Source organism: Zootermopsis nevadensis, unplaced genomic scaffold (genome assembly GCF_977971745.1).
Source record: "Zootermopsis nevadensis isolate Lab colony 2312 unplaced genomic scaffold, Znev_1.0 Znev_ptg000011l, whole genome shotgun sequence".
NCBI classification, from domain to species: Eukaryota; Metazoa; Arthropoda; class Insecta; order Blattodea; family Termopsidae; genus Zootermopsis; species Zootermopsis nevadensis.
This window is the reverse complement of record NW_028259143.1, coordinates 1,883,318-1,910,153: the sequence shown is the minus strand read 5'-3', so window position 1 is coordinate 1,910,153 and position 26,836 is coordinate 1,883,318. Positions and strand designations below refer to the sequence as shown.

The 26,836-nt window shown below is 37.8% G+C and overlaps 3 protein-coding genes across 19 annotated transcripts; 2 read left to right on the top strand and 1 right to left on the bottom strand.

Annotated features, from left to right (window-relative positions):
- Positions 1-624: 624 nt before the first annotated feature.
- Positions 625-16,761, top strand: IntS6 (integrator complex subunit 6). 3 transcript variants are annotated; one of them, XM_087347054.1, is made up of 15 exons: positions 625-1,360; positions 1,462-1,539; positions 3,296-3,535; positions 7,096-7,276; positions 7,645-7,776; positions 8,183-8,307; positions 8,935-9,117; positions 9,359-9,511; positions 10,149-10,376; positions 11,187-11,484; positions 12,582-12,782; positions 12,959-13,095; positions 13,215-13,614; positions 14,066-14,434; positions 15,141-16,761. In XM_087347054.1, the coding sequence occupies exons 1-15, from the start codon at positions 1,244-1,246 to the stop codon at positions 15,362-15,364; spliced, it is 3,066 nt and encodes a 1,021-aa protein (XP_087203180.1). In that variant the 5' UTR covers positions 625-1,243; the 3' UTR covers positions 15,365-16,761. The 3 variants fall into 3 exon arrangements, with proteins under 3 accessions (XP_087203180.1, XP_087203181.1, XP_087203182.1); XM_087347055.1 differs by lacking the exons at positions 625-1,360; positions 1,462-1,539 and adding an exon at positions 1,861-1,953; XM_087347056.1 differs by lacking the exons at positions 625-1,360; positions 1,462-1,539; positions 3,296-3,535 and adding an exon at positions 5,230-5,352.
- A 524-nt stretch (positions 16,762-17,285) lies between these two features.
- Positions 17,286-20,337, top strand: LOC110827993 (integrator complex assembly factor WDR73). 4 transcript variants are annotated; one of them, XM_022060215.2, is made up of 5 exons: positions 17,286-17,460; positions 17,953-18,178; positions 18,313-18,403; positions 18,963-19,169; positions 19,392-20,337. In XM_022060215.2, the coding sequence occupies exons 1-5, from the start codon at positions 17,390-17,392 to the stop codon at positions 19,889-19,891; spliced, it is 1,095 nt and encodes a 364-aa protein (XP_021915907.1). In that variant the 5' UTR covers positions 17,286-17,389; the 3' UTR covers positions 19,892-20,337. The 4 variants fall into 4 exon arrangements, with proteins under 4 accessions (XP_021915907.1, XP_021915903.1, XP_021915905.1 ...); XM_022060211.2 differs by having other exon boundaries at positions 17,288-17,460; positions 18,876-19,169; XM_022060213.2 differs by lacking the exon at positions 17,286-17,460 and adding an exon at positions 17,477-17,497 and having other exon boundaries at positions 18,876-19,169.
- Positions 20,338-20,712: 375 nt separating this feature from the next.
- LOC110827991 (uncharacterized) lies at positions 20,713-26,836 on the bottom strand. Of its 12 annotated transcripts, none has more exons than XM_087347058.1 (9): positions 26,794-26,836; positions 24,982-25,054; positions 24,234-24,437; positions 23,285-23,407; positions 22,457-22,641; positions 22,251-22,380; positions 21,882-22,041; positions 21,551-21,688; positions 20,713-21,100 (listed from the first exon to the last, which is right to left on the bottom strand). In XM_087347058.1, exons 2-9 carry the CDS (start codon positions 25,008-25,010, stop codon positions 20,903-20,905), a joined length of 1,167 nt encoding a protein of 388 aa, XP_087203184.1. In that variant the 5' UTR covers positions 25,011-25,054; positions 26,794-26,836; the 3' UTR covers positions 20,713-20,902. The 12 variants fall into 12 exon arrangements, 10 of the variants coding, with proteins under 10 accessions (XP_087203184.1, XP_021915900.1, XP_021915897.1 ...); XM_022060208.2 differs by having other exon boundaries at positions 26,803-26,833; XM_022060205.2 differs by lacking the exon at positions 26,794-26,836 and adding an exon at positions 25,223-26,562.

The following is a 26,836-nucleotide window of genomic DNA, read 5'->3' as shown; positions in this document are numbered from 1 at the left end:
ATGTTCCTAATGGGTGAATAATTATGTCTGCATCAATATCTGTTTTGATATTCTTACTACGCATAATTGGAGGAGTACACAGATTTTCAGGGTTATTAAAATCAGTAAACTGCGTGCGTCGACTCAAATTCTTTGTAGTATCGATAAGTAGAATGATGTATAGCCTTAACTGGTCAGAGAAAGAGGATTTAAAGTACCGGTGTTGCTGTTGACATCTAGTGATGATAATTGTATCAATAGTTCAGATACTGGAGTACAGGTGTCGCAGTTGGCATCGGTAAGTACTTCTGTATATTGAAATATGGTCCTGTATTTGTAAATTAAGAATTTCCAGGGTATCTTCCAGGCTGACATGAGTGCGCCATAAATGGAATATAATCTGAGAAACCAGATTTGTTACTGTTATTACCGCGGACAGACTGTATATATTCGCGTTATCTTACTTCAAACCTACGCTCTGTAGGAAAAGGGTCGTTTGGGTGATGTGTGTGTTTCTAAAGTGTTAGATATTTTGAAAACTGCTTTCATAGTGTAACTTATGAACAGTTTTGCTGTTACTCTGGCTTCATTTCCTGTGTACCTAAGTTATATACATTCAAACAATTTACCGCTATATGTCTCCTTTCGAAAGGTGTCGTCATAAGACGAACGGAATTGTGGGAAACGTCGAACTACTTCTTTGTTAAATGTTAAAAGGAACAAAGCGGTTGTGTGAGAGTGAGGAACGTGCTAGGAGTATGGATCTGCGGTTTCGTTTTACTTTATTTTACTTTATGTACTGCGTTTGTATTTAATGTACGTGCTGTTATTGCCAAAAGTGCTTTCATCAGAGAGGAGACAAAGTGGTAATACACCATTGGGAGGGACCGTCTCCACATATTCGATAAGACACTTCTAAAGCTCGAGGTTTCAGCTTCATGTGCGCACATTAAAGAAGGGACATACACTGTGATAAACATTTTCAGTAATTCGTGTACGCTGATTATCTTGTATCATGTTCTCGTAGCTGTATAAGAACGATATGAAAATGTTTATACGACCCCTCTTTACGCTACCAATCATGGCGAAGGTGGTCACGTGGTGTGAGTCTTCGTGGCGTTTTAGGCTCTCAGCTGCTTGACTAGGCAGCTGTGGTTCGGTTGCATGCAGTTTGCGAGTAGATGAAGTGGTGGGTTTTCCAGTATTTGGCCCCTAAGTGCAGTTTTTGTATTACATGTAGGAAGACCATAGACCGATATTCGAAATGACTATAATAGTTTTTCTAATAGATACCTCTGCATCTATGAATCAGAGAGCATATTTGGGTGGACGCCCAACATTGCTCGATGTTGCTAAGGGAGCAGTAGAAACGTTCGTTAAGGTATGTGAAATTTTACGGTGAATTACGTTCGCGAAATTGTTGGTAACGTTGTCATTAGGAAATATCTAAAGGCATGATACACCGTTTTATTTATTTCGTAGGTTCGTCAGAGATCTCCTGAAAGTAGAGGCGATAGATACATGTTATTAACTTTTGAAGATCCGCCCGCTAATATTAAGGTAAGTGAAAATTTTCTGTTGACAAATTTGAGCGATACCCCTAATTTATTGTTTTTATTTTGGCGCAGAACCTTTTTTACTGTTGGTTTTACATTTTTCTGTGGAATATGAGGAACTGCTGCGCATTCAGATCCATACAACTAGCGAAGATTTTTGTAAAGGAACTTTATCATTGTTAATGCTATGCGAAATATATATTACGTTAAGTTTTTTTAGCCCGGGGAGCACCCCCCCAGTGACTTGTGGGAATTGACAATGAGTGAGCGCAGTCATTGTTTACCGCTTCCAAAGTTGTTTATTTATTGTTATAGTTATTGTTGTTGTTGGTATTTGGAATGTTGAAAGGAATTAAGTTTCGTGAATATCCACAATAAAAAACAATAAGACGATGTAGTCGGAGGGTGCAGGCATTGTGTACGTAGGTGCTGGTTTTTGGATTAAATTTTTTTGTGGGAGTTAAAGTTAATAAAATTTATACTTGAAATAAAACGTTAACTTTTAAACATTAGCAGTTTCATTGGAAATGTAGACAAATTTGTGCTCATTAACACATCAGATTTAATATCCTTGCATTAATTATTAATTTATGTAACTAATTCCAAACATACATGTGACGTTCAGGTTGATGTTTTCGGTTTTCAGAATAAGTCTAAACACAACCATAAATAAAACTCCACCTGTCTATGAATTGGTGTTTAAGTAGGTGGTCTAATTTTTTATTGGAAACTGTCTCAGAAAGGGCCAATAGTGGAAAGTGTGGGACCACTTAACTAATTAGGAAGGAGCTCTCATGCCCAGAAACTGCTTGAGAACTTCGTACATGTTTCCATGTCCCTCTTTTTTGCTACTGCCGACGGTATTTTAGAAAAAGCCCTAAGAACCGTAACATCTGCAGATTTTTACTACATCTGTGACCAGACATCTGCCGTCATATCCTTCACAGTGGTTTTCATTGCGGTTACTCGTATGAGTATCCTTGGTAATGTCTTTGGCTTATGAAAAGCAGACTGCCATTTGTTTTTATTTATGTATATACTCGGATCTCCACCCAGAGACCGGCAATCCTGGCCGAGCGTTTTCATGGTTTTCCTCAGTTTTTCAAGCTTCTGACAATGCCATTAAAGAAATACCACGCACATTACATTGTTCTGGAAACGGGATGGTGCACGAAATGTCGACACATGAATATTTTCCAAAAATAATTAATTTAAGCATAAAATTTTAACAACATTTATAGATCCTGACAGAGAATTTCTTGAGAAATGTATTCAGTTAAACATTTGTTCATTGTAACCACCATTTAGTTGAGCAACTTCATGGAAATGTGTACGCATGTCATTAGTAATCTCTTTGTACAACTGGACAGCCTTGGCTCTCACATCTGTGAGTTTGCATGGTTTCTTTAGAAATAATTTCTCTTTGATGAAACCCTACAAGAAAAAGTAACATGGATTAAGGTCCGGAGACCAAGAGGCCAAAAGCTGTTGTGACATTCGAGTTACTGACGTGGTATTATGGAATGGCTGAAAACAGGAAACTTAATGTCACATTACCAGTTTGTGGCATGCATTCTAGACGTTTCCTGGAATTACACAAGACCATAACAGATTTATAATAACTTTTAAATAAATGGTTTTGATTTTTATCAATGTTCTAAATGTGCCAACATTTTGTGCTCGACCTTGTGTTTTTATAGACGTGTGAGACTTAAACCTTTGATTCGACAAATAGTTTATATATTTGTTTTGTATTTTAGGCGGGTTGGAAAGAAAATTTAGCTACGTTTATGAACGAGCTGAAGAATCTGCAGTGTGTTGGAATGACGACGATGGGTGCGGCTCTGAAACATGCGTTTGATGTCCTCAATATCAATAGAATGCAAACTGGTATTGACACTTATGGTCAGGGTCGCTGTCCGTACTTCCTCGAGCCGTCTGTCATCGTCGTCATCACGGACGGTGGGAAACTGTCAAATAGTGCCGGGGTTCAGGAGGATGTGAGTTAATTAGATGTCAGTCGTCTGTCACCGTAGTGGCAAGAATGTACTTCATAAAATTTTATTACTATTCTTGTTATACTTTTAACCTTCAGGTAATGAATGAGACATTAGTAATCAGGATTAATTTGGGAAATTTACTTGTTTTGTAAGTTGAGTGTTTGTCCAAAATATTGATTGTTACCAAAACCTTATGTTAATTACCGAAGCATGAAAGTGAATGTTTGGTACTGATGAACTAGACCAGTGGTTCTCAATTTGTGGTACTGGTACCTTCTTGCAACCATAAATTAGTTTACGTTCTGCATTTAAAATTAATATAACCACTACTAATAATACTTTCTTTTCTGTCGGCAATAGAAATGTACTTTTTCTTTTTAAGTTTCTTTCGAATGGGGTACTGGACTTTTATATAAGGCACAAAATGTTTGAGAACCCCTGAACTAGACACATTACTCTCAAAGATTCATTAGCGTACATACCCAGAAGTGCCGTTGTGTATTGTGTAAGCCACCGTGGTGCCAGCTGAAGCAACTTCCAGATATCTGCTGCATCATTCAATTCTTTTTCTATGTAATTGTATTTAGTTCAGGCACAGAAATGCAAGCGGTGTCACCGTCTATTCAAAATATCTTTGAATTGTCTTCATTTAAAATAACTGGGGAGCCCTTCCCTAGCTAGTCACTGTTGTCTCTCGAGGATAAACTGAGTGTTTCCATTTAATATCCCATTCAACTCGTCATGTGTAATCATATATATGTGTGTCCTTTTTGCTCCTAAGTGAAAAATAGGTCCTGTATCTGTAAAAATCCTAAGATGATCCTCAGTTATACTGCACGTAAACTTTCAGTTCATGCAACAGAGTTAAGTAACTTCGAAGATTTCTGTCTTCCCTGCTTGTTGCGTTGTGTAGTCTGGTCGATGTCAACCAACGTTTCATCACCCTGATGACGGAGGCAGTATGACCTCTGAAACGTTGGTTAACATCTACCAGACTACACGGCGCAACAACCCAGAAGGCAGAAATCTTCATACTCACCGCTGTGAAAACCTCAAATCTTACATACTTAAGTAACTTCCATGATCTAGCACGTGAAAATAAGGCGTAATCTTTGCAATGATTTGTAATGAGCAGGTGGTGGGAGAACCTTGCCTCAAAGTCCCGGTATATAGCAGATATGTGACGAACAAACGTTTGTCGTGTAGCATTCTCGAGTTAACAAGGAAGAAACTTGTGAAGAATCGGAACTGGTGCTCTTACTGAATCATGCATTTTCCTCTGTTATTTGTTATGAAAGGGTGCACACTAAATATTTGACCTTTATATTACATTTGGTTTTGGTCATATCACAGCTTGGTATAAAGAAATGAACTTCAAAAACAACTTAACTCTTTGCCATCCACTGAGTTACCAGCACGGCATTGATCGGTGATACCCATTATTTAAAAAAGAATCCTCTGAAATGTACTAGGACAGAGGTAAGATTTGAAGGACGATCTGAATGTGTTTTGTACTGCAGTGAGTCCGGCAAAGGGTTTAATGAAATGATAGACTGACGAGAGAAGGCGGCCGTGTAACAGAGTAAGGGCTCCACAACCGTATTGATGTAAGAACCAGAAAGCTGCAGCTTTTACCTCTCACAGAGGGCATATGATATGCAAGAATACACTGACTAGAAATGTTATGTTCCAGTGGTGAAAGTCTTTCTCATAATTGCAATAGTCAATCACTGGCCTAGAGGATTAGACTGGCTGGCTTCACAGCAGGGTTGCCTGGAGGCTAATTTACAGTTTCTACCTGGCTGTTTGGCTGGCTGGTGAGTCTAGCCTGGACCCTTAACCTATTTACTAAGTGTGGCCACTTTATGAAATGTGGTTTCTCACCGGTTGAAAAATTAAAATACTCTGATGTTCTTCTGGCTTGTGGCACCATGTGGACTCTGGTAAATAGAAATATGCAGCGTGTTTCAAAAAGTAGCTTTACAACTTGAGGGCGAGATATTGGTGAACTGATGGGAGAAACGTATAATTTCAGAACATAGAAATGTAGTCAAACACTTCAAGTTTTATGTCCATCGGATTTTTATGGTTCAATGCGACTTCCATTTGTTATGCGGCAGACGTCCCATCTGTAGTCAATATCTTGCGATGCGCTGTGTAGCATCTCCGGTGTCACTTCAGCAACTGCGGCGGTAATTCGAGTTCGGAGTTCAGCCACATTTGCAGGTAATGGTGGCACGTACACTCGATCTTTAACAAATCCCCACAAGAAAAAATCTAAAGGTGTTAGATCTGGGGAACGAGGTGGCCGTGCTATAGGTGCGGCCCGACCAACCCACTGACCTGGGAAACGGTTGAGGTACTCGCGCACTTCTCCGAGGTAATGAAGGGGTGCACCGTCTTGCTGGAAGTGAATGCGTCCTTCCTGGTCATCTTCGTCGAGTTGAGGAATGAGGAACTGTTGGAGCATGTCCAGATACACAATGCCGGTAATGGTCTTCTCCATGTAAAAGAAGGGGCTGGGAGCGCTCATGGTGGCGGTTTTCGATACTACAGTTTATGTGCATGAAACTTGATGTGTTTGGATAAATTTGTGCATTTAAAAATATTGTGCACGTCCTTTAAATAAATTTATATTCTCCTGTGAAGTTGTGAAGCTATTTTTGAAACACGGTGTACTTACTATCTTCATCTTCAGGACTCAAGATGGAGACAGTATGTTGCTCCGAAATGTTGGTATCTACCTACGAATTTGCATGGCACCACGACTCAGAACAACGTTGTTATCTTCACTGCCATGACAACCTCAATTCTCACTTTTGGGTTCTCTGTCTTAAAAGGATAGAGTAAGTATAGAACACGTTAATCCTTTGTAGTCCGTTGCGATGAAGGTTAAGTGGAAGAGGTAATTGCAGGGTCCAATGGTGGAGGACGGAGACAAGTGGAAATTGATCTGTTTGTTAGGTGCTTTGAGGACGGGGTTAATTTGTTTTGGAACATGGTCATTTATGCAGGAACATCAGAGTTTTATTTCGCTATTTTAAAATTAATTACATTTGTTATATTTTGTGCTTGGCAGGCACAGTTTGTGGTGGCAACAGTTGTCGTGGTTACGAGATCGGTCCATCAGAGTTGAAGAAGGTTTCTGGAGTGTGAAGTGTTCAGGAATGAAATTTAGAGGGGGAATGTGATTGGCATTAATATCTGGGAGGAAATGTCATGTGCTTGTACTGAGTGGAGGGTATCCACGACAACACTTTTGTATATGTAATAAAGGGTTCCGTGCAGAGGAATTAAATACTTTGGAAACATTCCATTATGTTACATATAAATGGCAGTGCCTCAAAACTTGGGAGACAAAATTATATATTGCAGTAGGTACTATTTTGAAATTTGGGGATGTTTTTTATGACAGCATTGAGATTTTTATGTCCCAAATGCTGAGAGTGATATTGTCATTGGGAAGAAATTCTGATACGACGCTCCAGAAACCTTCGAAGCTATGACATAAAAATTATTATCATAAATAAACTTTACCGGAGTTGGTAATTATGTTTCAGTTTAATTTGCCAATGCACTCGCCAATACCTGGTTCGGAACTTACGCGCGAACCGTTCCGTTGGGACCAGCGACTGTTTTCGCTTGTTCTGCGACTTTCTGGAACGCCCGCGTTAGACCGTGACGTTGGACTGGTGCCAAGTGATGGTTCTCCCATTGATGCAATGTGTGAAGTCACTGGAGGTAATACATCAGTAAGTCTTGTATAGAGATACAATGTAATGAGAAGCACTTACGTGTTTATTCTTCTTGAATAAGTTGTTTTTGTAAAATGATTTTTCTGTCATGTGGTTTTTTTTTTTAGTTCTATTTAACTAATGAATAATGAAGTTTGACATTAAAAGTTATTAAATTAAGTGCTGTTTTATTGCTTGGTTCAGTGAAAATGTAACTCGTAGGTTAATATTTTGAAGATAAGTCACTCAAGAAACAAACAAAACCCATTATTTTATTTATTTTACGTGAGTTACAGGAAGAAAAGTGATGAGGGCGCTATCAGTCGGTAACTAAACGTGTTGCGGATTGTATTTCTCTATTTTGGTTTTTTTCAGGGAGGTCGTATTGCATTACGTCACATCGTATGCTGATGCAGTGCATAGACAGTCTGGTGCAAAAAGTTCAAAGTGGAGTAGTGATCAACTTCGAGAAAATTGGTCCAGATCCACCGCCAGTTACATCTGAAGGTAAAAAGCTGTCGGTGTTTTATTCACGATGTTTCTCTATACGTCCCTGCTTTAACAGTCGGTAACTCTGTATTTGCCCAGTGAGTGTATGTGCGTGTTTTGTGTGATTTTCAGAGTAAATAATATTCATTTCCCTAAGCAGTATTAGCCGTCTCATCTTCATAGCGGTGAAATGTTGCATTTTCTTTGAGGTACGGACTGAATGTTTAAATACTATTTAGATGGGCTTTGTGTTTAGAGAGTTTGGCTTGTTTCTGATATCTCATGATGCTAATTTGAAACTTTCGTTCTGCTGAAATTATAATGAAGAGCTCGCGTTTCTGAAGATCTCAGAATACTGTAGCTGATAACCGTGTTTTGTTTCCCGGCTTTCTTTTTTGAGTTACTGTTATATTCTCATATACAGGAACAAAATCTGATTCAGATGCGACTGCTGTTGATAATGATTCAGAGGGTAAAGGAAATGATAATGAATCGGATAAGGACTACAGTCTATCAGCAGAAGAAGACAGCATTATAAGGAATAATGGGGTAAGTATTCTTGCAGTTTCTACGCTCTTGAAATTAATGCAGACGTAAGAGAAGAACTGGAAATTTCTAGCATATAATCTCCTTCATGTACCACAAAGGAATTTTCTTTCCCGGTGTTCAAGTTAACTCTTGCGAATAGAAGGACAGCAATATCATTGCGTGAGTTCAGCGTTATGCAACATTCTTGGGGATACCACTTAGTGACGGCCTGTATCCAGGAAGAGTGAAATATTTTTGTGACTTACTGCAAAATGTATGGCGTCGCAACTCAGAAGTCTAACGCTGTCATTTCCACCTTCATGAAAACCTCAAATCTTGATCGACATGTTGTAAACTTTCCTTCCGTTTTAAGAACGTAATTAATATCACTTGTACATGGTCTCGTAAATGCGGCTTTAGTTCAGAATATTGATTTTGCAGTGCCTTAGTTACGTGATGTTGATTAAAACTTTCGTTCTACTGATAAAATATTGAAGAAAGTGTATTTCTGATGACTAAGAATATAATATAACTTTGAGAAGAAGTCGCACACTGACTTAAGAAGTGCAAGGTACTCGTAACTCATCAGTAGTGGCAGCTGCCGAAAGGCGATGTGATTTCTATGTATGTGTTGTTCTTATTTAACAGGCGCGTTTGAATAATGGTGTCCCGAGCAATAACATAGTTAGTTCCTTGTCAGCGGGTAATAGTACAGCCTGGCACGCGTGTAGGCGCCTTATTTATGTGCCACGCTCAGCACAGAAGGGTTTTGCCGTTGGATTCTGGCCTATTCCAGAATCATTTTGGCCCGATCTCAGTTCCTCGTCATTGGTAAGTCTTACATTGATATGGTGACTTAACAGTTTATTCAGCTATCTTAACACTTTGAGGACGAGCTAGCCATTTGTAAATGCTGCCTGCAGCTCTCAGACACTTATTAAGAAAAGTAATTATATATAAAAATTACATCATCAAGATTCTATGAAATTCATATAATATAAATAAAATTCTGGTGATATAAAGAAGTCTGTGGAGTTTATTTGTGGAATGATGATTAATGTGTTTGTTATAGCCGCCACGCTCAGCACATCCCAACGTGAAATTCACATGCACAAGTCAGGAACCGATGGTAATTGAGAATCTGCCTTTTGACAAGTATGAGATGGAGCCAAGTCCCCTTACTCAGTTTATCTTGGCTCGTAAACAACCCACAGTGTGTTGGCAGGTAACTTTACAAATTGTTGTACCGATAGTTAAGATTTTCATATATTGCATTTATATTTTAAGTCTGTGTTTAGAAACCAGTGGTCCACAGCTTGATTTATGATTGGTTGTAGTGCAGTGTAGTCTGGTAGTTGTTTATTTCAGAGGACCTTTCTGCCTCCATGATCAAAGCCCTGATGAAGGAGGCAGCCCAGAAGACAGCTATTTTTTGACTCACCGCCATGAAAACCTCAAAATCCTCCTAATTTATGCTGTCTGCAATTTATAGTTAACAAACTACAAAGTCTTCTTCTTCTTCTATGGCTCTCCGGTCCGTATTCAGTCCATGGCCTCCTCAATTCTCCTCTTCCTTTCGGTCCTCTGTTAGGGCCGTCTGTCCGAGGCTTTGATCGAGGTTTTGAAACATCTTCCTTTTTACGGTGCAAGGTTGTTAGCCTTGCGACCAACCCCCAACCTGGAGGACCAGGGTACCTGTCTTAGTCTGACCTCACCCCCTCGACCAATCTGGCTACGGAGGCCCTACCAGTAGCTCTTGGGGTCACAGAGGTACTCAAGCCCCACGACAAGGTGCAGGTGCCACAAAGTAAATCATTTCTAAGATGTATGCAGTTATTAAAATGGCGTCTTCTTCCGTTCAGGTTTTCGTTGCAAACAGCTATAAGAACTCAGAAGTGGGCCACCCATTTGGATATCTGAAGGCCAGTACAAACTTGACGTGCGTGAATCTGTTCGTGATGCCGTACAACTATCCAGTGCTGTTGCCTCTTCTGGAGGAGCTCTTCAAAGTCCATCGCCTGAAACCTACCAGTGAATGGCGTACCCAGTTCCAGAACTACTTGAGGACAATGCCGGCATATTATGCAGGGGTGAGCTGCTGAAAATTCAAAATCGAAAGTCCAGTTATGTGAACGGTTAAGAAGTTATATTTAATATCGAGTACATTCAAATTGTGGCTTGATGATTAGTGGGTATCCTGACTGAAGTATTTTGTGGAATTTCCTTGCTCACCATTCATTGTCACCTTCCCATCGCATTTAACGCTATATAACTTCAGCTGTTGAAACAGTATCATTAAATAACCAATGCTTATGCATTTTTAGAAATTTTGTTGTGTAGAAACTCCACTTAGTCCCAACATACGTAACCCAAGACTTGATAGGGTGTTTGTCATAGATCTTGATTTTCAAATAAATCATGGTTGATTTTATGAATCATTCCCAATTTTTTGCTACTACGGCTCACATGCTGTACGTAGTTATACGCTTGGGATAAAGAAAAAGTAGATGCATTCATCAGTGAATAGTATATGCGTATGTTCATTGATGTAAAATCCGCTGACACAACATTCATTGATAGTGCATCAATTATATTTTATTTGTCGGGTTTAAAAGGTAGGACATGTAAAAGGCGAAATAACAGCTTCTAGTGCTAACTTTTAGTCTTGCTGCGTGGATTGGAAATATTGAATTTAAAAAATCAGTATGAGGTATAATATTCAAGTGCATCATTTTCTTCCTTTTATAAACTCATGTAAATGCTTTACGAATTAAACTAATCAAATGTGTTTTAACAGGGTTTATTTATTTCTTTTCTTTAATATAATATAATCATTTACTTTACATTTCATGTTCTTTTTCTACTTCAAAATCTGAAGAAGTTCTTCATATGTGAATTAGGCCCTGAGAAGAGCCCTGACGCGGATGGGAGCTCAAGGTAGTCTGTCTCAGTCGCTCATTCCAGACACTTTGGACAACTCCCTCAGCTACAGTGTCCTGAACTACTTGAAGCGCTTGAAGAATCAGGCCAAAATGGAGTTTGATCGTCTGTGCAATGAAGTGGGGAGTAAACCTCCACCTCTCTCCTCGGGCAGCAGCGGGAAGTCTGCTGGTGGATCGTCCGCCATAACGGAAGGAGTTAGAGTGTCACCCAGGTCCCCTCTCAAAAAAGACCTTGTTTCTCATCCCTTACTACAAGGTACATTTTATCCCTCGTTTGATTGGGTGTGTTTCTTCTGTCTCTACTTTTAGTTTACTTTAGTTATTGATGCTCAAGGGTTCTTTTTCCCATGGTTTGGAAAATAGTGCATTTACACATTGGCATTTAAAGAAAATCTGACTTTCTAATACAACCAGTCAGCTGGGCACGTTTTACTCTACATTTTTCCATATTAATGCAGATACTTCTTATATGGCTCTCCGGTCCGTATTCGGTCCGTGGCCTCCTCAATTCTCCTCTTCCATTCGGTCCTCTGTTAGGTCCGTCTGTCCGAGGCTTTGATCGAGGTTTCGAAACATCTTCCTTTTCACGGTGCAAGGTTGTTAGCCTTGCGACCAACCCCCAACCTGGAGGACCAGGATACCTGTCTTAGTCTGACCTCTCCCCCTCGACCAATCTGGCTAAGGAGGCCATACTAGTAGCTCTTGGGGTCACTGAGGTACTCAAGCCCCACCACCACGACAAGGTGCAGGTACAAAAGTGGCAAAACCATCTTATAAATGCGGTTAGGGATAATGAAATTGCATAATTCTTGAGCCAGATGATGATGATTCAAAACTTTCGTTCTACCGAAATATTACTGAGGAATCGTTTTTACTGATGGCTCAGAATTTTTGTTCCAGTTATTATATGTCATTGACTTTATCGTAAGTGTTTCTAATGTTGTTTTCTGTTGCCAACTTGTCTTTCGTTCTTTTTCTAATGTACTTGTTTTGTATATTATGTTGTTTGTATTCCTTTGTTTCTGGAATGTGTTTTGAATGTTTGAGATTTTTTTCAACGCACAGGACATCAAAGGTCATATCCGGTTCTTAGCCGATGTTAAGGTCGGTGTTGAAGGCGCCTTGTGTGGATTTTCATACTAAATCTTAAGTTTTATTTGTCATCAGTATTTAAAGCCACGTTTCTAGCATAGTCGGTAGGCGAACACACACAGTCTTAAGATCATTTCGTGCCATTGTAATTTAACCAGTTTTTCTTCCATATGCTTTCTAAAATTTTGAGTCTCTTTCGTACATTTGGGCAGTGACTGTATGAAGACTTCATTGTTTTATATTTATTTTTACTTTTCATAGATAAGTTTACATCCTTGCGGGAACAGCTGAATGAGTTTGGTGGATTTGTGGTTGGTTTGATGCGTGGACATTGCCAGAAGGGTAAGCAGAGTTACCGCAATCCATTTGACATCCCACGTCGTTGCCTACTGGATCAAGTAGTACGGATGAGAGCAAATTTTCTTCAGCCAGCGCTGTCTCACACAAAACTAGTAGATGATGGTAAGAGTTTTTTCTAGTTATGTAACATTTTTGTATTATTCCTGAAATGTTTGTACGATTGCGATAGTACCATGAAAAACCCACATTAAGAGTGAACACTGCATGGCCATGTCACAGTTTCAGGTTTTTACTGTATCTCACGTAATCGGATTGCTCTTTGTTGTTATATTCCATAGACTTTGCACACAGCATGCCAGTGAGTCAAATGGGCAATTACCAAGAGTACCTGAAACGTATGCAGCCTCAGCTTCGCGAAATCGAATCGGCGCCTGTTCGACAGCATATGTTCGGAAATCCGTTCAAAATAGACAAGGTAAGTTTATGATTTTATGCTTAATTAAGATGTGTGCCAGGTTTATTCATATATTGTGTGTCTTCAACTTTATAGGAAGAGAAAATATGGTTTTCTTACCCTTTATGCCCTTCGTGTAGCGAATGATGGTAGACGAGGCCGATATCGATCCAGTTGGTGGAGGAAGTGGAACGCACGGGGGCACCGGTGGTCACAGAAGTGGAACGAAACGTAACGCGTCTCAGATGGACCCATCTTCTCCACGACCCCCAAGTAAACGCAAACCTGGGCCAATTCCACGACATGTGGTTGTAAGAAGGCCAAATTCACCATCTCCCCCGTCATCCCCCCTTCACTCTTCGAGTTCCTCGCCTAGTCACAGTCCTGTGTGGTATTCACCAGACCCACCTCCCCCTTTACTGATCCCAGTCACTGCCAATGGAACATCCATAGAATCTGGCAGAGGGGAGGTACTAGTGACAGCCCCCGATTCAGAAGGTTCAGAACCACCAAAGTTAACCATGGTGAATGGAGATATGGGTGAGTTGGACACAGGAAGTTTACAAACTTATATATACTATGTGCAGTCCTGTTAGATGTGGATCTCGGAGGACATGTGCAGCTGAATTTCTTTCACGTATGACTTGAAGCTTTTGCAATAATAAATGTGATGAAATCTTGCGTGATTGACCACGTCAGTTTGGAATAAAAGTGTGATGTTTCGGAGACGCTTTGTGTCTCCATTATCAGGGAATATGGCATTGTTCCATCTGTAAATTTAGTTGTTGTTTTAACTTTCTCCTCCTCTGTAGAATGTTCTGAAGCATGTTGTTCAAATTGTAAACTGAGTCTGTGGATCATCTTGCCTAAAAACACGCTCAACATCATCGTATCATTGAGGTCTCTTTGTTAGAGCGCTGTAATTTTGATGTCTTGTACATTTTAAGGTATATTAATAAGTATGATCTGTAGTTGCTTCTTTCCTTTCCAGTTGACGGTATTATGTCTCATGGTGGATCCATCGCAGATTTTAGACCGCGATCCCCATCTCCACCGCCTCAAGATTCAGCCCCACCCCATTTAGAACCACTCTCCAATCATGTGACACATTTCAACAGCTTGTCTCCTCCTCTGAGCCCTGCAATGGGTAATCATGTTGAGAGCGAAGATCGAAGGCTGTCTGTGGTTCTCGCCGAAATCAGTAGTAACCATGTTGGTGATGGAAACCAAGCAAATATGACGGCAACTAGTGCCATTCCTACAAACATTGAGCTTAGTAAACAGGAAATTGCAGAGATAAAGAAACACAATCTTCATGTACGGATGTTGGCATACAAGGAAGTCAGACGGCCGGGAAAGAGTAAGTATGCGTTGCATTTGTTTTATCTGAAAACGCATAACAGCAATTGATTTTATGTACTCACACAAAAATGAAGTATGGTTTAGAGGGAAGTTTGCAATTAATTAAAAATTCAGGGTTCCAAAAAATAGTTGCATTTGAAAAATCTCAATGGGAGAAGTTTGTAAACCTAAATTATGAGTATCCTTGAATTGTTACTTTACTGTATTCAAAACCTCCACTTTACTTCAGTGTCTGTATGATCGTTTTGATGGTCAGTTGGTTCGTTAGATACAGTAGATTCCAGTTAATTGGGGCAGCTGTTTATTTGGGATACTGGTAACGACCCGTTCTTCAAGTGCCTGAGCACTGCAGGACCCAACTTTTTCGTAGGCTTGATCTATAGACATTTTGGTAGGACTCCTTGGACGAGGGATCGGCCCGTCGCAAGGCCTCTACCTGTACACAGGACAGCACAACGCAGAAAGATGCGGACAAACATCCATGGCTTGAGTGGGATTCGAACCCACGGTCCCAGCGACCAAGCGGCACAAGGCCCACGCCTCAGACCGCGCGGCCACTGCGGACCCCTGTTTATTTGGGACAAATCTTTGAGAACAAACCTTTTTTCAGATTTTGTATCATTAAATATGAAAATTAATTCAAATTAAACACAACAAATGGGTATACAGTGATATGAACATTAATTTTATACTTTTCTTTTCAGATTTTGCTCCTTTGTTTACTCATCTTCAGAACATTAAAGGCGGTTTGGATGTGCGAGTAACGTTGCTCAAAGAAATCATTCACGAATCTTTAAGATTCAAGCGTCATTGTTTGGCTGGTATGTTGGAAGACTTTCTGCAGACTACGATATCAGCCAGCAGTAGTCACAGTGCCATTAATAATCATCATCCTCCAAGTAATAATGGGGTGACAGAGTTAACTTAGTGCTACATTTAGTTGTTAAAGTTGGTAAACATATAATGACTATTTGAACTGGTACTGGCATTTTTTTTAAGGCAAATTGTTTATTGCTAAAAGCATGAACAGTTGCACATCAGTTTTGTAGGACTGCGATCGTCGAGCATTTCTGTCGGACATAGTCACAAAATTTGTATGTTAGTGTTAATTTATGTGGAAACAGGTAACCTATGATAAATTAAATTTTTCATCAATACAAAAGTTTCTCCATCCCCATTACATATAATATTGATTCAGAAGAGCATTATGCAGCACTAAAACGTATACTTTAACGTTTATCGTACAGGAATAGGAGATTTAAATCTCTGTACTGCAGGGCTGTCCGCCACGCTCTGGGGTTAACGGTTTAGTAGTTTGCATAGAATGGTGCGTGGCCAGATGGACCACACTCGTGACATGACACACGGTTGATAAAGGTTAAAATATGGCACCATGCATCAGTAGTGCTCAGTATGTGGTATTTTACTTAATCTTTTAGCAATATTTCTTATGTCACTTTCGTGTTATGGTACATATTTATTTGTGCACAGATCTAAGCCATTACCTTTACCTCAATTTAGACTTTTGAGATCTGGAGAATTCCAGAGTTCTAAATTCGTGTTAATGCTTTCCAGTCCATTGTGTATGTGTGTACATATTTGAGTGTTTGTGGGAGAATACTAGTCTGATCCAAACAAATTTTGCAGAAATTATCACTCGACATCTCGGAAAAATTTGGTGACCTAATTTGCCATCCACATCTTTCAGTTGTTTAGCCGTCATATCCTAGACCATAATGCAGATTTACAAGAGAAGGAAGCTGCCTGCCAGCATGTAAACTAATGTGGTCTTTCTTTGGATTCTCATATGCAGTTCATTTTGAGGCGATTTCCTTAAACAAATACAAGTTCTTGCTATCACGGCAGACTTCAGATATGACCACTGAGTGACAGCAGGATATTTCTTGTAAAATAAAAGAATCAGTGTGAAATTGCATCTCAAGTTGAACTCTACATTGTGCCTACTGGAATAAGATAAGTTGTTGACTCCACTTTATTGTTGGACTGGAAGGGGTTAAACCATATATTCTCTCTGTCTTTTGTCATTTGAAGTATGAGAATCTTATACAAACATCTACCTTAGAATGAAGGAGTTTAACCACAGTTTTTACTTTGTTTTCCCACATAGTGTTCATTTATCTCAGGTTATCTGCTCAGGATACTACATGAATGGAATGGAATGCAGTGTACTGTCTTGGAAATGTACATATTTCAGTTTTTATAGAGAAAGAAACTATTTTTAGTTTAAAATTTTAGTGCTCTCCCAAGTTCATGTAAGGTCTTGCACATGTATTTGATAATAAAGATAATTTATCGAATTGTTTATGTAACAAAGTAGTATTCATCTAATAACATTTATAAACAAAGATGATTAACTGGGGTTTATTACCATGCTTTTTATTGTTCTGCCCTAAATTGCAGCACTATTATAAGAAATCGATTCCAGGAAATATGCAACAGTATTGTTACTGTGTTCAATAGTAAGTCATAATTTTGGCCTTACAACAAATCATCATATTTAAGACATGCGGTTTCATGTTTAAATGGAGGTTTGGTTCATGAGTTGTGTAAGTATTGAACACATTTTTCTTTTTGAAAGTGAATTGTTTTATGCATTATGGACGTATATGCATTCAATGACAAAAATTTTGTATGGCATAAAGGAGAGAATATATTGAAGAATTCGGAGATATGAAGGGACCTCCCGTGAATGAAACTCATTCTTATTATACTCGAAACGTTAACACCTTATATGGGTCTGCTGGAAACCAACCAATTTACACTCCAATATTGTTATGTCGTTTTCACGCTGCCCAAAGAACTGCAATAATTTCAATTAAGTAAACAAAAATTCATCATTGAGTCTCTGATGCAATTGCAAAGACTGTATATTCAATACTGACGTTGCCAACATTATCAAATTACATTTACTGAGCGTTTATTCAATATCGGAATGTATAATATGTTTTTGAAGGATTCTGACGATGAAGATGAAGACGAATGGTTTTATGATTCTATCAAGAGGTAAACTTCGTAATATGGTGTGATAGAGACTTGTGAAGTACGGGCCTGTTGTTTCGTAAATACTTAACCTCAAAATTATTTCGTATTAGACAATAAATACTGTGACCTCATTGAGCATAGGTTTCCCCTTCCAGACAAAGCATTTGATTTCGCTACAGGTGTTTTGATATTTGTAGTTCATTGTTAAATTCAAAATTCGCCCTACTACTGGCATTCTGGAGCCACTTGGTTTCCCCAGAATTACGCCACTGATTGTATGCGAAGTGTAAATCAGTAGTGTACCAATTTCCGAAATTAAAAGAATTTGGCAAAGTGAAATACTGGTGCGTTTCATAGTCTATTGTGTACTGACTGGATGTGCATGCTAGAAGAACTATTATATACATAATGTTCAGACACAAAGACTTGGCAGAAACACAGTATCATTCATCAGTTGCTGAAATAGTTTGCAAACTGTTGACTTTACCACATATTTCACTGCTTTTATTGCAGATACAAACAATTGCGGATGTTTGATTTTGAGAATATTATTCAGCAAATTGAGTTGTCAGATCCTAGTACCATTTGTGTGGTGGGTAAACACAAATCTGGGAAACATGAGGTCCTTGAACTGTCCTTACCAGAGAAGCTGACTGTGGCCCCCAGTCATGAGGGGCTTGTAAAGAACAGTGACTTAAAACTGAAAAGTGGAGGCTTCACAGTTGCACCAGTAGTGCAGGTGAAGTATGACAGTAATACAGAATCATTTTGGCTGTGACTGTTTTGTTTGTTGGTTGCATTTAGTGTTGTATTGCATGGTTTACAAGGATGTATTTTTGTCTTTTAAATATGTAAATTGTTAACAATTTACAGATGAAAGTTTTATGGAATCAGAGAAGAATTATTGTATCAGAAAAAGATCAAACTGGTGTTGCAATATATAATTTAGGTTCAGCAAACTCAGGTAAGAAACAAGAAATATATTAAATAAGTTTAAGATGCATATGTAACATTTAGTCAATGTAATTTAAGAGATTTATAATAAATAAGCATTAAATGTTACGGTATAGTTCATATAATTCCTGCTTTGTAAGCAGATGGTTGATATTTAGACACTTAACTGGAAGAGTAGCTGCTTTGTTTGTGGCATTAATCGATCCTTCCAGATGTGTCAGAGTACACACACATGCACCAGGTGAAGGAAAAAAAAATTTTTTTTAGTAAACAGATTTGAATGAAACTTGTACAAGTTATGTTGAATATGACTTAAGTTGGTGTACAAAAAGATTTAATTATGTCTACACAACTTCTATGAGTTTCAAATCCACTCATTTATTTATTTATTATTTTTTTGCTACCTGGTATTGACATTAAATAAGTTATTTTCTAGCAAAGTCAGTAACAGCTAAAGATAATGTAATTTTTCATCATTTCAGATCTTATTACAAGATTTGGCAGCGTGACTTGTGAATTTGTTACACCACTTATGGCACTAAATAATCAAGACTTTGTTCTATTGACAGCAACAACTCAAAGGGATTTTGTTGTAATAGATCTAGCAGTGAATGCAATTCTCTATAAATTATCAATTGATTCTACAAATGAAACTGAGTGTGGATTAGAACCTTCTTTTGTCTCTGAGAATCTAGCAGCTCTCTGTGATAGAAACAGTGGGAGTATTTTCCTACATGACGTTCGTGCCAGTAAGACATGCGGAAACTTCTCACCCGGTAAGGAAATTAACTATTCTAAAATAGGTTATTATTTGTGTTATGGAAAAAGGCAATTACTGACATTTTTATTAAAATATATTTGTTGTTTGGAAGCAGGCTTTAATTCCCCACTGCTTAGCCTCAGACTAAAAGAGTTTGGAAATGACTGCACTGTACCACTTCGAATATGATAGTGAATATGTTGACTATCATTTTGATAGGGTTTTTATTTTATTTTAGCCACACAGAACTTTAATGAAAGCAGAGTAGGAAGAAAACTTTGGACCGTGAAAACTACTTACTGCAATAAGAAAAGCTTATCTTCTGCACATGGTGGAGTCAATAACCCAAAACTTGGCATAGCATCAACCATGGGAGATCTCGTAATATATGACCTCAGGAACACTAGCGTTGCTGTGTGTGAATCAAACATTGGAAAAGTAATTGATATTCAGTCTCATACAGGAGATTTTTATAGCCAAGTACCAGTTATCAACTTTTCTCCTGATGACGAGACGCAAGTTTCATCGTCTGGATTTGATGGGAATGTGTACGTATATAATGTATCGTGCACTGAAAAGTTTAAGACGGTTTTCGTTCATGATGGTCACATAAAACAAAGTGATGGGGTAAACTGTCGTGTAACGAGTCACATGTGGTACCAGGAAAACATTGTGATATCAGCTGCAGATAACAGTTGGCTGCACTGCTGGCAGTTTATTCCTGATGCATTATCATGACATTTTGTTGTTAAATGCAAATGGAAAAAATTAAATAAATCAGACAAGGGGGAATGTTTTCCAACATTAAGCTACAACATTATGAATTTTGATTACAGGACTCTCTCATAGTTTGTAGTCTGCGTTGCTGTGCACTGTAAGCCACTTTGACGTAACTAGCGTAGTAAGGACTGGTTTCCAGTTGTTACTTCAGGGATTTGCGCCATTGACATTCCACAGAAAACATTTCATGGAAAATTATACCAGTTTCACAAGGCTCGTCAGTTGTTATCGATACATTTAAAACATTCACAAGTTCGATGTATTGTCTTTCATTTTAGATAATTTTCTTAATGAAAAAATGAAGGGATTTATGTCTGTTACTTCCTTTGGGTCTGTGTTTCATGTGTGTTACAAGAAAATGACAAGTTTTCTCATTTTTTTAAAAATACAGTCTGTGATATCAACTTTTCTGTGGCCATGACTGTACCATACCCCTCACGCCTCTTAATATTTTGTTTCCAAGATCCATCACAGTCTCTGTAAGCCTGACAGTGATGGTCTGAGATGTTTGTTCAATGCACATTCCTTCATTTATATTTTAATTGACCTTGACCTCTTCCCATCCAGTAAGGCAAATTAATCTATTTCTGACATGTCATATTCACTACTAAAAAGATACGAATGATGGGTGTGGACTCAGAACCACATGGCTTAAGTGAAAGTTAAAATTTGGAAGGTGAAAAATTGGTACTGCTTCCAAATTTGTATCAAACCTGAGATTTTTGCTACAGCAGAGCATCAGGTCACCAAAGTTGGATAAAGTAGATAAAGAAAACGTATTTGAATTTTTCATTTCTGACATATATTACAGTATGATTGATAAATTATTTTACATTGATTGGAATACAATGTCATAAGTTAACATTTGTCTTTAACAGATTTATTGCAGTAAATGACCCAATATTGTGATCTGTGGAGCATAACTGCGGTAATTTTTGCTGTCAGAGATCTGGGTGAACCTTGCACGGCTCATCTCCATATTTTGCACGTGTTATCCTTGGAAGCTGTGATGATAATATCTCCATTGTAACTAAATGCACATGAAAATACATCATCTGTATGTCCATCGAGTATCTGGATACAGTTCCCAGTGTCTGCATTCCACAGACGAGCTGTTCTGTCTAGCGATGCAGTCAGAAGCCGAGCTCCCGCAGGACTGAAACATACCTGTCGCTTTCATCTTTAACAGCTTTTAAAATATAATAATTTAAACAAAGGAAAAGGTATAGTTGCCCCTGTATGCAAGGACCATGCTACAAACGTAAAGTTCTCCCAGGAGTTTAATTTTTATTTTACAAGAACGGGAGACTCCTGCACTACAACGCTGCTAGACTTTAACTTCTTGGTTGATGGTTTAGTGGTATTCTATTGAGACACAGTCAGCTGGGCTCTGTATAATCCCTGATTCACTGCTGATTAAAGTATATTAAGCACCATGCCATCCAGACATGTAGCTTAATGCTTGCTGCTGCCAGAAATCAAACCCTGGTTGTCTAACCACACCTAATCACTTTACTGACTAAATTAACCCGCTTTACAGAGTGTAAACAAGATGTTAATAAAATGAAAAATGTTTGGTTCTTGTGCCTGGAATAAGAGAAGGAATAATGATATTACCTTTGAAACCTCCTCCTTGTGACCCTTCATTTTAGCCAACAGCTTGAAGTCTGAGTGAACATCCCATATGCATGCAGTAGCGTCAGTACTTGCTGTTGCTAGCTGATGACCCTTATAATCAAATGCAATATCTAGAACCTGTACACAAATATAATATAATCTAGTAAATTGCCTATCGCTAATGACAGGTAGTAAACACACGGTCATAGATATTATGTAATAAGGGCCAAAATCTCTCAACAACAAATGATCACCAGTGTAGTGTATTTGTAGTACTAAAGGTTAGGTTATAGTTTTGTATTTTTAATCTTTAGGTTCGTTTCTTACCAACCTCGTCGTTATGTCCCGTAATGGTAGCCAAACTGGAGAATGTACGTTGATCCCACACTTTCGCCGTTTTGTCCATTGAACTGCTAGCTATAAGGCTGCCGTCATGGTTAAACAAGCAGTTGCTTATTTCTTGTAAGTGACCATTAAGAATACCTACTCTTCTGAAAAAATACAAGAATGCAAATTATATAGATCTGATGCACTGCATATTAAAATATATAGAGTAAAATATGTCTACGTTTAATCATAATTTAGGAATATCTGGTCTGATTTCAACCTCATTGTTTAATTGTGTTATGTTTAAATCCCATTTGTGGGCAAACATAAACCTGAACAGGTATTTAAGGTTAGAATAAGTCGCGTGTCTTACTTTGCTGTGCGGGTGTCCCAGACGCCGATAGAATGATCAAATGAACCGGTGATTATCTGATTGCCATCATCAGAGAACTTGAGTGCAATTACTTCTCCTGTATGCCCATGTAATGTTGCTACTTCTTGTCCTGTTAAATATGTATCGTACTATTATATTCAGTAGCGTTAACTTCTAAAAAAGAAAAATTGTTATAAGACACGAACCTGTAGCAATATTAAAAAGTTTGGCAGTTGAATCCATGGAACTGGTGCCCACCAGATGACACTGGAGATTGAACTGGACTGCGACCACCTCTGCAGTGTGGCCCCACAATGTGCTGTAACATTCGCCAGTCTCCGCAGACCACAGGCAAGCAGTCTTATCGAAGGAGCCTGTCAGTATCTTGTCGCTATGGGGATATCATTTTAAAATAACTGAAACCTCTGTTTTGTGAAAATATCAGTATAACATTTATTAATTATGGTTAGAATAGGAAAACAGACCATATGTAGAGATGTGTGAGGCTTGCAGATTAATTTAAAATGGAAAACATATCAGATAGAATAAGGTTAGAAATGTCATTAAAAAAAAATCCCTGAACTTTGGTTATAGCATACCAAAGCATAGAAATTCCTATTTATCCATTTCATATACACTTTAATTGTAACATTCTTATAAATTATTCTTAATTTTAATCTAGAAATAATTCATTATATCTGTAATTACATGGACAATTTAGTTTGCTCATTTTAGTTGCAGTCATTTGTATAATTTGCTTTTAAATTTTTCTTTGATTAAATTTTTGTTTCTATGTTGTGTTCTTTTAATGCTACCAGATATTTAGTATAATAAGTCTATTTGCGGTTAAGTACCATTCTTTTCTCATAAGTAATTGTCACTCCATTTATTTTCTTGTGTGTTTGGTTTGTAACTTTTCAGGAAGTAAGAAACATGAATCAAGTATAGTTTGTAGCTGTAAGAGTCTTCCTCCACATACACACACTTTATTACTTTAAAAGTCAAATCAATTTCACCCTGTATTTTGTACTTACTCAAATGGGCTGTTGAATGTTACAGCATAAACTACATTTTTGTGACCCTTTAAGGTGCAGAGTTCTTTGCCAGAGTCAGTATCCCATACTTTGCAAGTACGATCATAACTCCCAGTGAGACAACTGGAACAGTAAATCTATTAAGTTGTAGTTTAATAATAAATTTATAGTATAATAACTTTTATGCAAACTTCCATCAAATACCTCTGTCTAGGTATCAGTTGGATGGTTAGGGTTTGATTCACAGCAGGAGCAAAGGATTTTTCTTCTAGTCTCTGCATCCAGATCAGCTCTGGGCCCCACCCAGCCTCTTATCCAGTCAGTACCAGGGTTCCTTGCCCTGTGGTAAAGCATGTCAGGGGAATGATGCTGGCCACTCACCCTCGTCTAGTGCCAAGTTCAAAAATATGTAGGGGGACAGCTTTCCTTTACTACTCTAACCTCACTTTATCAGTTTATTGAGGAACATACGTGTATAATGTTTTTGTTTTCCTAAAACTAAAAAAGTTGTATCTAAAAGAAGGAAATGCTTCCAGTGATTAATTCTTTATGTGATGGGCATGAATAATAAGTAGGTAATGATTGGAAGGAGGCAGTAGTGGACCATGACAGCCATCTTAAATGTACCTCCCTGTTGTAAGTCTTAAGCCTTATTGCTGCACTATACTATTCAATATGTATGTTACCTATTAGAGGCAAATGAAACATTGATGAAACTTGCACTAAAAATAATTGGCAAATGATTGCTTCTCAGAACAAATGAGAGAACTTAAAATTATAAACATTGCTCACTGAAGTAAGGTAATAGATAATAATATTGATATGTAACCAGCACACACAAAAAAGATCTGTTGGATAAACAAACTCGTAAATGTATGCCCATGGTTCAGAAGCAAACATTAATGGCTTTCACCCAAGTAATTAAGAAAAATATGAGATAAAAGAGTACCGTTTGCCTTGCTTATCAAATGCAACATTAGTAAGAGGCAGCAGATGTGTCTTGAGAGTCTTAGAATTATGAAACCAGTGGTTACTGGCGTCACTGAGCTTTGTTTGGAGCTTACAGAGTGACTCAACAAGTTGAGGTACCACACTAGGAGTAACCAGAGGCTCATCAGCTGCTATAGTTGCAGCCAGTTCGTTGACATTGGTCCTGTAGGAAAGGAGGAGTGTGGGTAGTCAAAGTGAGCATGACACTGACTCATAACTCCATTATATGAGTTTTTAGGTTATATTAGTGAAGTTGGTGATGTTGGTCTTCTGGGTTGTCATGCTGTGTGGACTTGTGGGCAGATAAGAACATTGAGAGAAATAAAGGTATCCACCTACAAGTCCACAAGGTGCCATAGCCAACACTGATAAATAGAGCTGAAATTAATAGAAGATCTCTTGTTCATACTAATTTTTTGTAGTGATTAGTGTGAGTTATACAGGTCAATTAGTTACATGTTCCAAGATAAGTTAATTCCTATAGATAGTGTGTACTGGTGACATTCTTTTGATGAGACCTTAATTTTTTAATGCTATAATCCTTTTTATTTTATATTAAAGATTACTGTCAAAGAAAACAAAAATTTAAAATTATAATAAATTAATTTTGAGTTCTTCATAACCTTGGCATGTTTCAATGTTTGGAAACTTACAACATCACTAGTTGAAAATCAAATGCAGGTAGTATTAAATACCATAATTCTTACCTCGTTGAAAGGCTTGAAAGACCTAACATCTTTGTTTTTGTTTTTCCCCCTTGGATGTATTCCAAGGCAATCCCTGTAATAAAAAGGAAGTCATTTTCTTAAAAACTGAAACATGAGAAAAATGAATGAAAGCTTGAAGTTACATCCTGTGTTTGTCATCAGTATTTATTTTATCATGCATAATGGTTACCCTATGCATTTAATTTGCATTATTAATGGGATGCAACTATACAATTCTTACCTGGAGGAAAGTATCGTAGTAAAAATCTTTTAAGTCTCATAGTTGGAGTTTTCAATACAAACACCCTTTCTATAAAAATCATTCATTAAAGTAACTTCATTATGTTACGTTATTATTCCATATAGAATCTTAATGTATGACAAATTATTCACTACTCCATTGCAGGTTACATCTTCATTGTGAAGTTTGACTGTGGGCCATCACATGAATATTTATTTCATATAAAGGCAGACCACCATTTTCTAGAGTGTCTGGTTGCTAGGCAACATAGGACTATTTATTCTTCCTCCAATTCTAACCTTAGAACGTGTAGAAGTCTGTTTAAGAGATTAGAAATCTTAGCTCTTCCATGTGAATACATATTCTCGTTAATGAACTTTATTGTAAATAACCAAGAACATTTTCAAACTAATTCTGCTATACACCGTGTCAACACAAGGAATAAAAATCAGCTTCATAGACCAATTGCCAACCTCTCATGTTTTCAGAAGAGTGCATATTATGCAGGGATCAAAATTGTCAACAGTCTACCATCAAATCTCACAAGTCTTGTAAATAAAAAGGCACAATTTAAACAAGCATTGAAAAGATACTTAATTACACACTCCTTTTACTCTGTCGATGAATTTCTGATGTTTACAAGTAAGTCGTAATTTATCTATTGTATATAATGGGTGGATTTATTTGTAACTTATCTCTACTTCATGTGAGCCCTTTGTTTGTATTTTTGTGACATTTATATAATAGTATGACTTGTATTTGTATAACATGTATTGTATTAATATGACTTATTCTACATCCTATTGTCATCTGACTAACTTATGGATCCATGGAATGTAATAAAGATGTATGTATGTACCAAGCTTTTCTAGGTAGAATAAGTCGCCTTATGCCTATATGAAAAGAAATGTGAGGTTTTACTCTACTCTACATCAAATTTAAATTATTTTTAAATTCGATTTTCCCGGTTGCCGGGTGTCACGGATCTTGTCGAAGTGGGTATTTTTGTTCGTTGATTTTTTTAAATGATACCCGTATTTTATGTCAAGTTTCTTATGACTTTTATGGATTATAAATATGCCACAGTTATGTTATGCCGTTAGGAGGCCCCATAACGGGTGTCCTGAAGGAAGTATACAAATTCGCAAGAGGAGAAGTATAATTTTCAGTGATTTTAAGGGAAGTATTTGTTGAAGGATGTGGCTATGCTGAATACTTTGTGCATATGATGTTCTTTTGACGTAAATACGCCTATACGGAAGGGTCATTCGGCAAAAAAGCGTAACGAACATATGTAAGATCCATGTCAACAATGCGTAAATACGGACCGACAACAATGGTCAGCTTTTATATGAACTTCTGCGTCCATTGTTATGTCACCTAAGAAACTAAATGTTGTGTCATCTGTTTACTCGGCATTGTCGTGTTACATTACTGCCGTCAACAATCCGCTTTCGTTATTGCGGAAAGAGCTTTGCTGTGCGTCGTAGACTAGATAATTTTGTACTGGTAAAAACGTTTTAGAATATCACAAGTACTTGTCTTATATAAAAATTATTACATTTCATTACATTCATTACATTACAGAGACGTATTTGCTTCAGATTCTCCGGA